Raw genomic sequence first — 11,995 nt, 5'->3', positions numbered from 1 at the left:
ATATGGATAAAAATTATTTTAAAATAACTACAAAATGACATATGCCAAAATAAATGAAAGTATGACATATAACAAAAACATCTTTATTTTTTAAAATAGATTTCTTTGTCCCATATACAGATAAAATGCTTAATATATATATATATATATATATATATATATATATATATATATATATATATATATATAAAGGTACTTAAGTACAACAACAAAGTGGTCCAAACTTTACACAAATATGTTACTAAGAGTTACAATCCCACATTCATAAATTTCAAAACAAATTAATAGATTTACAAAGTAAACACACAAATAAGGATTCTGTTTTCTGGATTTATGCAGAAGAGGATTAGATTTTTCAATCTAAAATTATACGTTTTGGTCCATAGATTTTGGTATTTTATGTTTGGTAAAGGGCGTGATATATCTTTTTACCATTTTGGTAATTGTTTGATTGTGGTATTTAACAAATTTCGTGAGTGGGTAATTGAAGTGTGAGAATGACTTATTGTATTGAATATGAAATGTGAATGAGACAAGTTACATACACATCATGTTATGTCATGACTCATCTTTACCACTACCTTCATGTGCATGATTGGGTTCACTCAATTACTATAAATTATTCATTCATGTATTCATGGAAGGTAGGGAAGAGCAAAATGTCTCCAACCAAAGATAATGAGAATAGTGAGAGTAACCATGAAGACACCGAGAAGAAGAAAACTCTTGGAGGCATCAAAACCATGCCATTCATTCTAGGTATCTTCCTCCCACCATTCATGTCCCTATCTTTCATATATCTCTAGAATATCTTATCGACATCAATCCAAGTGATGATTCAAAATAGATTTCCTAATAGATTTCATAAGCATATGGTACAAAATGATCCAATGATTGTTTGTATATTTTTCTTAATTATGGCCATGGCTTGTGAGCAGATTTTTAAAGGAAATTCCAAAGGAGTAAAGAAACACACACAAATATTCATATCAATATAAAGTCCGGATTAACAAGCCAATGCCGCTCGTATATGTGGGATGTTAGCAGATAAAATATTTACAAAAGATTATCTAAACAACGATAAAAACGTGTTTCTTTTATATTCACATAGTTTGCGCTTTAGCATTTTTACCTTTATATGTTTGTTGAATAAAGGTTAGACAAACAACAGCAAGTTTATACATTCCAAGAGTGTAATGCCAAAATCCAAGTTGATTTTCTTTTCTGAATAACCTAAAACGTTGTTTTGCTATGTGTTAATTATGGTAATTATATTCCAATATTTTTTTGAAGTTTCAAATTAAAAATTTAAAAAGTACATACTTTATATATATATATATATATATATATATATATATATATATATATATATATATATATATATTTGAAAAATATACCTTATTAAAATAATAATTATAGGACAAGGAAATTTATTGTTAGGCATAGACCAAAATTATCATTTATATAATCATATCTCTTGACAGTGAATCAAAGTAAAATAGTAAATGAATAAAACTCATTTCTACAAGTTATGGTTGGTTTTGAGTTAAAATTTTAATAATAAGATATTGTATAGTTGATTACCAAAAGCAAACCCAGAAATATTTAAAAATTAAGGTGGTTTGAGATCATTGTATTTGGATAATTATATATTTATAGGTTTTTAAATATATATCAATATCTCAGAGTTACGACACTACTGACATTTTTTGTCATTGAACTTCACGAGACGTGGGTAGGATAATATTGCTTTTTTATTTTTTTATTTTATTTTATTTTTTTATTTTTTTTTACATATTTATATCATTTATATTTAATTAAGAATTATAAAAATAAGAGAAATTTGCAAAAATAGTTTTAATTTTCTCTGATTTCAATCCAAAAAAGTTTAAACTTGTATCACTGGTCTAAAACGAAAATCAATTTTGTTTTATACTTTTTTTTGGTCCTACTAAACTTTATATATATATATATATATATATATATATATAAAAGTTCAATAGAAAACCATAATTATTGGTTCTCCAAGGAAACAAATCTTTTTTTTAAGTTCTACAGCTTATTCTTTATGGAAAAAAAACTAAAAATATTTAAATTCATAACTTAACATTGTGAATGTTAAATATATTTTTTGAATTCACCGTGTGAATTTAGATTCACATTGTGAATCTTCAAAGATTCACATTGTGAATTTGACAAAAAAAAAATTATCGAATTTGATATCATTGGAAAAATGATAAAAAGTTATGAATTTCTGTATTTTTAGTTTTTTTTTTGATAAAAAATAAGTTCTAAAAGTTGAAAAAAAGATTGGTTCATTGGTTTATTGGTTAATTATGGTTCTCTATTGAACATTACCATATATATATATATATATATATATATATATATATATATATATATATATATATATATATATATAAAATATGTTTACACTTAATTATTATATATATATTAAAGTTGTGGAAGAAAGGAATAGTAAAGTTGAGTAACTTTGTCCAGGTTTGGTCTCTTGATTTACATATCCGGTCCCTGTACTTCTTTAATTAATTTATTCATGTCCTTTTGTTTGTGTTCCATTCAACTTCCCATTTTTTTGGCAGAATTGGTCCCTGTATTATTGTTGGAAGTTAGGAATACTAAATTTGGATTTTTTTTGGCAACTTTGCTCATTATTCTTTACCCATTTTGACACTTTTGGTCTTTGCAATCAATATTTTTACACTTTTTTGGAACCTTTTAATATTTAAAGTTTGGCCACAAAACTTTAACGGTTTGACAACTTTGATCCCTTTTCTAAAAAGTTGCTAATTCCTACCCCTTTAATTCTTTAGCCATTTTCACACTTCTGGTCCTTGCAGTCAAAACTTTTACATTTTTTGTCCGAGGCAAAGCCCGGACTTTTCATCCTTGCACTTTCTATGTCTGTCATATTTATCAATTCGGAAACAACATTGAAAACTTCTGGCCCCCGCGTAGCGGGGGTAACCTTTCTAGTTAAAAATAAAAACAGCCCACCCATCCTATCATCCACCCGGACTTGTGTATAACTTTTTTTTTCTAAATAATAAAATATTAAAACAAAAAGAAGAGTACAAAAAATAAAGAAAAACCCTCATAAATGGTCCATGTGGTTTTTCAGAACTCTAGTTTATAGTCCCTAAGTTCAAAAAATCTTATAGATGGTTTCTGTGGTTTCAAAACTTTTAGCAAACAGACTATGACCCATGTAAAAAGATTTTTATACTCTTTTCATTTCTTTTTATAATTAATTTTAATTGAAAGTATTAAAAAAGAAAAAGAAAATAAAAACCCAACTTAGGCCTCTCTCTCTCTCTCTCTCTCTCTCTCTCTCTCTCTCTCTCTCTCTCTCCTGTGCAAACCCACTTGCTATCCAAACCCTTGTTCACAATCGATTCCAGCATCAGATTCTAGCATCAGAGATCTGATTTCTTTTTTGCAAACATTCGATTCCAACATCAGAGATCCAATTTACCCTTCTCAAACAATCGATTCTTGCATTTGGATTGTATTCCTTTCTCGTTTTTGGCATTTGGATCATGCACTTGCTTCTCATCTTTTTCTTGCAACTTAGACCATCTCCAACCCATCTCCATTTTTCCCCCATAAATGGAGTAGAAAATGGAGGAAATAGTGATTCATCTCCAATCCTACTCCATTTTCTACCCCATTTTTTACCCCAAAAAGTATATTCCTAGAATATTCTATTTTTATAACTTATATATATTGTCAAATACACCCCTCTACTAATTAAACTCTATATTTATGATTAATTAATATAAATTAGTATATAACATGATATTATAAATATTAAATATTGTATTTAAATTATAATTAATAGATAAAATAAACTAGAAATGTATAAAATAAAAATGAGAGAGACTAAAATTGGCAACCAAACTTCACCTCCATTTTTGGAGATATGAATAGTATTCCCCCATATATGGGGGAATACTATTCATATCTCCAAAAATGGAGGTAAAAATGGGGTAGGGTTGGAGAAGAATGGAGGAAGAAATGGGGGAAGAAATGGAGTTTGGGGTGGGTTGGAGATGCCCTTAGATTAACCCAAACTTCAAAATCATGTCCCTAGGATGAACCTACCAGGTTGATAGATTCCTCATCAAAAATTAAAATCAAATTTCAGGAACAAAGGTCCAACAATGGTGCCAATTGCTCTTCAGGCATGTCCAATTGTTCTTAAAAGACAAGCCATGAGGGTGCTATTTCGCCGGTCTTCTGCGTAAACCATCAAAACTTCATATTACTTTAAAACCATAGGGCAAAGTCTTAGTTGTAAAGCACAAGATGAACATGGAGATTTTGAAGGTTGTTTTAGAGAGAGATCCATCTCTGATTCTATCTTTGAATGCTTCATATTGGTACAATACACATACATATACAAAATCAAGATTTTGGGTTTGTTCTTCAACATACACACACTCCTTCCAACTCGCTACCACCACAATCAATAACTTATCAAAATCGTCTGTAAAACAATAAAACTGAAATAGGGTTCATGAAACTAAAACTAACAAGAACATATAATGAACAATCATACCTCTCATAGATTAATCTTTTCACCATTGACTTTCCTTCTGCCGGATACTACCCTTCTCGATACAACACAGTCCATTGAAGCAACATTTGTTGACTACCTGATTTCAGTTTCTTTTTCCTCACTTTCTTCCCTTCCCAATTCGCAGGCGTCTTTTATCATCGCCGACACCGACACTTGCACGGAGCATTGCATTGCAATCCCCTAGGTTGGTGAAATTAGGGAAAAAATAAATGGAACTGGAAGAAGCCCTAGGTTGCTAATGAAGATGATGAGCAGCAATTTGATGAGGGAAGGAATTTAGTGTGGTGGGTTCTTTCTAGTGACGAGAGAGAGAGAGAGAGAGAGAGAAAGATTTATGGGCCATGTATTTTATAATAATAAAATATTAAAAAGTAAATAATGAAAAATAAAAAAATAAATATGTAAAGGGTAAAAATATCATTTTAATTTTTGAAATGGACTAGATCTACAACGAAACTAGCTAAAAAGGGTTGTTTGTTAAAAGTTTTGAAACCACGGGGATAATCTATGAGGTTTTTTGAACCAAAAGACTATATTCTAGATTTCTAAAAGGCATAGGGACCATTTATGAAGTTTTCTCAAAAATAAATTAAAATGACATACTAGTCATTTGAACTATTTTCAAAGACATCTGGTGCAAAGTGCAAACTTTTTGTACCGAATCCACAAAAAAATAACAACCTCATAGACCATTTTTGCAGTTTTACTTTTTATGTATGAAAGATATACATTTTCGGATAAAATTAATAGTGTCCAATATTACTTAGATGTGGTCCTTTTGTCTTTGCATATGTTGGAGTTATCACTCTCTTCTCAATGATTCTTTTGAGTAATAAATAATGTATTCCACATGGTATCAAAGAAGATGTAAAGCTTCATCCACAACTTAACACATTATTGTCTACAATTATTGAGTCATCGCCTCTAGGTGAGTGTTTATGCCTACATCGATTAGAGATGCTCTCATTTATGTGTGCGTATGTATATATATATATATATATATATATATATATAGACTCTTTTGAAGTTGCCGGGTCATCAAGAACTCTTTTGGAGAAAAAATATTTAGGTTGCACATATTCAAAATGTTATTAGTGTCAATGTCAACCTCCTTAGTGACTTAGCACATCATTGTTTTTCGTTATTGAGTCTCCATATATTGTGAAGTGTTGGTCTCCAACATCACCTAAACATGGTTATTTTCTTCTATATATACGTTGGATTCTTACTCTCTACTCGACTCTTTTGGAGATTAAATCATGTACTTTACATGTATTAGTGATGGTATCTAAGTCTGCTTCTAGCTCGATCCTCTATGGCTTAACGCTTCTTTGCATATCTTCATCGAACCCCCATCTCTTAGGATGGGGGTGTTAGTATAACCAGTTTGATATGGTCCAAGTTGTCTTTATATTTTTTGGAGTCCCTTATCTCATATTAAGGATACTTCTATAAAATAAATAATGTATTTCCACATGTAACAAAAAAAATGTTTCTATAAAGATTCTCAACACATTTCTCCTTATAATCAAGTATTAGTAGATATAGATATATTATGTTCCCTCTAAAGTCTAACATATTTCATAAACAACATCAGGGAAATAAAGTAAAGCTACAATTTTATATAGTATTTTTTTATGTAATAATTTATATCATGTAGAGACGAGCTAACAACCATATAAACTTCATAATTAATGTGTTTTGGTTTCAAATTGGCAGCTAATGAAGTATGTGACAGATTTGCGGGAACGGGATTCCATGCCAACTTAATAACATACTTGACCCAACAGTTGAACCTTCCAATGGTTAAGGCATCTAACATATTAACAAATTTTGGAGGGACGTCGAGTTTCATGCCCCTTATCGGTGCTTTAATTGCTGATTCTTTTGCGGGCCGCTTTTATACGATTGTTATTGGCCTCCTTGTTTATTTATTGGTATGTATCTTTTCTCATTATGATTTTGTTGTTGTATATGAATGTATGTATGTGTGTATATCTATCTACACACACACACACACATATATATATATATATATATATATATATATATATATATATATATAATCTTTTGAGAACCCATATATCCGTGAGAACCCAAAAAACTTTCTTATTGTAGATTTATTTAAAAAAAAAGTATGCACCTCTAAAATGTGCACATATAAGAACTTTTGTTTAAATAAATTTCAAAAAAAAAGTATACATACAAAATGTGCATATTTGCATATTTGCGTTGTTAATATATGCATTAAATGATATATATATATATATATATATATATATATATATATATATATATATATATATATATATATATATATATATATATATATATATATAAAGAGTTAAGTTCAAATGTTTTTACTATCTATTGTGTGCTTGTAGGATTGATTCTGGACCAATCAGTTTAGTTATTTTAAGAAAGTAATTAATGCATATTAAATGCTAAAAATTTAATTAATGCTCATTATATTTTTAACATTTAATATGCATTAATTACTTTCTTAAAATAACTAAAATGATTGGTCCATAATCAATCTTAAATGCACACAATAGATAGTTAGAACAAAACAACCTAACCCTATATATATATATATATATATATATATATATATATATATATATATATATATATATATATAAATTTCTATATTTACATGTTTTAGAAGTGGATAAACCTTTTTTTTTCTTGAAAAAAAATCTACAGCATAAAAGGTGCTTGAGTTCTCACATATATATGGGTTCTCAAAAGATCCTAACTATATATATATATATATATATATATATATATATATATAACCTTGTACCACCACAAAATTAATGTCATTAGCAATATGTTCTTTACTAAACAAAGTTGCATCCCAAGAGCAAATAACCCTTATTTTCCTATTGCACCGGTAAAAGTAAAGTTAAAAGATAAACAACCCTAAATAGCTCGGCCCACCTCAAAGTCATACACACCATTACAGTCTGAAGAATCTATTTAAAACTCCCCAACACAATGTCAAGGAATAGGTACGACAAAATGTTACTGAGGAAGACATCAATTCTTAGTATGTAGAGCACCAAGTGTGGTGTTGTCGACGCCACATCATCTTCCATGTCACTGGTGTTGAGCTCTTGTCATCCCCACTCTTTACGGCCTAATACACATTTGCTTGGACCATGCCCCAAACCTAACCTCTAATATTCAATGAAAAAACGTATATTTTAAACTTTTTATAATTGTCATTCATCATGATTATTGTTTTAACATCTTTTTCTTGGCCTTATTAAAGCGCACACATACTCACCTCCAATGTACCTAACTGCAAGGGGAGTTGATTATTACATAATTGTTTTGCTATACATAACAATTTTTGTTTTAGATGAGTTTTAAAATATGCAAAAAATATCATTATTGTGTATGGCAAAAAAACATTTGTGTACAAATCAACTCCAACTTCAATATCATTACCTTCTTGTATGACTAAATGATTTTGCAAGATGTGGCTATTGCACAACATATTTGTGAATCCAAGTCAGAATAACTAATAATCTTTACTTATTAATATGACTTGTTAAGACATCCCCAACCCATTAAACTTTATAATGTTTAATAGATTTTCATATCAACATTCCGCTTTTATATAAAACTTACAATTTCATTTCTTTAATACACTAAACTCTATAGAGTTTAGTAGAACATATTTAAAAAATGAAAAAAAAATTGTTTTTCTCATTGAATAGTGAAATAATGAATGGTGATTCTAGAATAGAAACCATATGGTTCCCTAATTAGGTTCAACCGAACCAGTTTAAGAAAAAACATGTTCAATCAGAAAAATTACCGCTTCAACATGTATAAAAGCTCGTGGTGAGAGGACCGCGTCCAGACCGATCATTCATTATTTTTTTTTATTAAAATCAACTTAAACTTGGAGTAAAACCGGTTTGAACCATGCCTCGACACGTTTTAAGGTGTGAAAGTATGAAAAAAAAACTATTTATAATGGAAAATCTTCCACCATTTTCTTCTAGAGTTGATGTTTAGAGCCGATGTGAGACTAATTTTTGTCACCAAATATGTTATGTATTGTACTGCCTATATAGTCTATACCACTTTTTTCCTTTTTTTTGTTCAATAATATATGGTAGATCCTTCAAAATTTCTAAGTTAGGTCCTAAATTTTTTGCTTTACAATTCTAAAGAATATTTATAAATTTAAGTGGGTCAAAGGACCATTGGTGGACCTATATGTATGCCCGAGTTATTACTCTTCAAATTTTTTGGCATAGTGGAGTTTTTTTGAAAAAATTTTCAACATAGAATAATTTTTCTAGTTTGTTATCCTTAAAATCATGAGTGATACCTTTGAATTTTTTGTTCTAGGTCCACACAGCAAAGGACCCACTGTTTTCCTTCGTAATCTTGTCGTGGCCATAACTATTAATCTTCAAATTTAATGTATTTCAATTTATAATATTATTGCGGTTAGGTTTAATCCAATAACTATCAATTAGGCATTTTTCATATCATCCAATAAGGAGTGACTCTTTCAAATGAGAGGTCATGGGTTCAAGTCTCGTTAGGAGATATAGATGGTGTTTAGGATTAACTTAGTAGTAGGATAGTTTACCGTTTCAAAAAAAAAAAAAATTCATTAAACCATACATTAATTCATTATGGATGTCCCGAGTTCGTTTAAACTAAGATCTTTTTTCTTTATACTTCGAGGAAATAATTTTTTATAGTGATTTGTACCTTTATTCCTAAACGAACTATAATTTTGATTAGAAAAACCAACCGACCTTGTCGAATCAAACCCTCTTTCTATATGACACGAAGCCACCAGTTAAAATACTTTGTCATCATTCCCATCGACATAGGCCAATATCCCCCACAACATTTTGCTGCCCCACGTGTAATCACTCCCGAGTCCCAAGTCCCAAGTGGGATTTTGGCCATATACTCATAGGTCATAACTCATGAACTAAAATATCAACTATGTGGAGATTGGGTTGGGTCACACCACTACTAGGCTTAGTCCAATTCCGTCAGCCCATACGTAACTCAACATCGTTATGAAAATCCACAGTCGACGCATCTTTCAAAATAACTTGAAATTAAACTATCGTCCCACGTTTGGATTATATAAAAAAAATTGGAATGTCAAAATGACAAAATGATAAATAAGTAATAACCAAATTACCATATTGTGTTTATAAATTGTTATTTGTTTTATAAATACATATAGATAAGAAAATGAACCGAAACACTTGTTTCTATAACACCAATTTGTTGAAAGTTTCAAATTTATGTGATTAATTCATATCGAAAAATGGTTTGCATAACTTTTAAGATGGAGTAATATTTAAGTCAAACCTCATGACTCGTTTGATCAACAGGGGATGGTTTGCATCACTACATCGTCAATACTACCACAGCTACGACCACCGCCATGTCCAACCAAAGAGAATTGCACAGAAGCTACTTCCTCTCAGCTATGGATCCTCTACCTCTGCCTATTCCTCACCTCCCTTGGCTCCGGCGCCATCCGCCCTAACGTCGTCACCTTCGCCGCTGATCAATTTGACATGTCCACCGGCAAATCAAACCCCAGCAGCGTCGGACGTAACTTCTTCAATTGGTACTACTTTTGCATGGGACTCGCAACACTCACAGCTCTAACAGTTGTCGTTTATGTCCAAGATCGTGTCGGTTGGGGATTGGGACTCGGCATCCCAACCATCGCGATGGTTTTGTCGTTCCTCGCGTTCGTGGTCGCTGCTCATCTTTATAAAAGGGTGAAACCCGAAGGTAGCCCATTGGTTCGAGTCGCTCAGGTGGTGGTTGCTGCTGTTAAGAAAAGGAAACTGGTTGTACAAGAAAACTCGACTCCTCTTTACGAAAATAGGAAGTTGGATGCTGGTATTTCAGCCGATGGAAGACTTCTTCATACTAATACGTTAAAGTAATTAGCTTTACTTTGACATTAAAGCAAAAAGTAATAAGTTCATAACTCATAAGTATTGTTATATATCAATATTGTCATATCGCAGGTGGTTTGATCGAGCTGCGATTGTAACACAAGATGACATAAAAGATCCTTCATGTCCGAACTTATGGAGGCTAGCGACAGTCCACAGGGTGGAGGAGATAAAATCCGTCATACGAATGATACCCATATGGGCAGCGGCGATTCTCCATGTCACGTCGCAATCCCATCAACATAGCTTCATCATCATACAAGCAGGAACCATGGATCGCCATATGTCCCCTTCTTTCGAAATTCCACCTGCAAGTCTATCGATCTTCGGTGTCCTCACCATGCTTATCTGTCTCTCGACCTACAAGCGTTTCTTCGTCCCATTTGCACGACGCTTCACCAAAAACCCTATCGGCATCACATGCTTGCAGCGAATGGGAATCGGTTTTGCTATAAACATATTCGCTACATTAGTCTCGGCACTGGTTGAAATAAAGCGAAAACAAGTAGCATCTAATCATAACCTACTTGACAAACCAAACGTCGTGATTCCTATATCTGTTTTCTGGCTCGTTCCTCAGTTTTGCTTGCATGGTGTAGCGGAGGCGTTCATGTCAGTCGGCCATTTGGAGTTTCTTTACGATCAATCACCGGAAAGCATGAGAAGTACTTGCATGGCGCTGAATTGGATTGCAGTAGCCATAGGGAGCTACATTGGGACGTTGGTGGTATCGTTGATTCATGAGTACACTGGAAAGGAACACAACTGGCTACCAGATCGGAATCTGAACAAGGGGAAGTTGGATTATTACTATTGGTTGATGAGTGGTATAGAAGTAGTGAACTTAATGTATTACGTGACTTGTGCTTATTACTATACAAATAAACCGCTGGAATTGATTAAAGATGGACAAGGGGAAGGCGATTTGGAGTTGGCTGAAGACAAATCGCGCTCTTCAAAGTCGTTATTGGATGGCCGGAATCGAGATAGTGAAGAAAATGGGCATCAAGATTACAAGGAGAAAAGAAGCTTATAGTTATATAGGGATCAATCCTGGACGATATGGTTAGGTAGTTACTAACCGCATGGCAATGTAATAAAAGTGGATTCATAATTCCTATAATGTACTCGTATTCATAATTATCAATGTTCATCCTGCAAAGTTCTCTTTTTCATTTTTTGAGTGTTAAGTGCAATCTTAATTTGCAACCCGGGTCTTCTAAATCAAATACATTGGATACGTTTGAAACTTAATTTACCCATAATAAAAGCTGCGATTTTGTTTTTAATTTATGAAATTTCAAGACTTTACGTTAATGAGAATAAGAGTTATCATGTGATAAGTTATGAATCAAACGTGTTGTTATTACCGATTATACATATACACGTGATCCGAGAATATTACACCATATTGATTCTCTTT

At 31.6% G+C, this 11,995-nt stretch overlaps 1 protein-coding gene across 2 annotated transcripts; it reads left to right on the top strand.

Annotated features, from left to right (window-relative positions):
- The first annotated feature begins 613 nt into the window (after positions 1-613).
- LOC145111480 (protein NRT1/ PTR FAMILY 3.1-like) lies at positions 614-11,747 on the top strand. 2 transcript variants are annotated; one of them, XM_079047749.1, is made up of 5 exons: positions 620-759; positions 4,728-4,787; positions 6,323-6,540; positions 9,991-10,556; positions 10,645-11,747. In XM_079047749.1, the coding sequence occupies exons 1-5, from the start codon at positions 630-632 to the stop codon at positions 11,606-11,608; spliced, it is 1,938 nt and encodes a 645-aa protein (XP_078903875.1). In that variant the 5' UTR covers positions 620-629; the 3' UTR covers positions 11,609-11,747. The 2 variants fall into 2 exon arrangements, with proteins under 2 accessions (XP_078903877.1, XP_078903875.1); XM_079047751.1 differs by lacking the exon at positions 4,728-4,787 and having other exon boundaries at positions 614-759.
- The last annotated feature ends 248 nt before the right edge of the window (positions 11,748-11,995 follow it).

Source organism: Lactuca virosa, chromosome 5 (assembly GCF_052849685.1).
Source record: "Lactuca virosa cultivar CGN04683 chromosome 5, Lactuca_virosa_CGN04683_v6, whole genome shotgun sequence".
Taxonomy (NCBI): domain Eukaryota; kingdom Viridiplantae; phylum Streptophyta; class Magnoliopsida; order Asterales; family Asteraceae; genus Lactuca; species Lactuca virosa.
The sequence above is the reverse complement of the archived record's forward strand: the minus strand, read 5'-3'. Positions and strand labels throughout refer to the sequence as shown.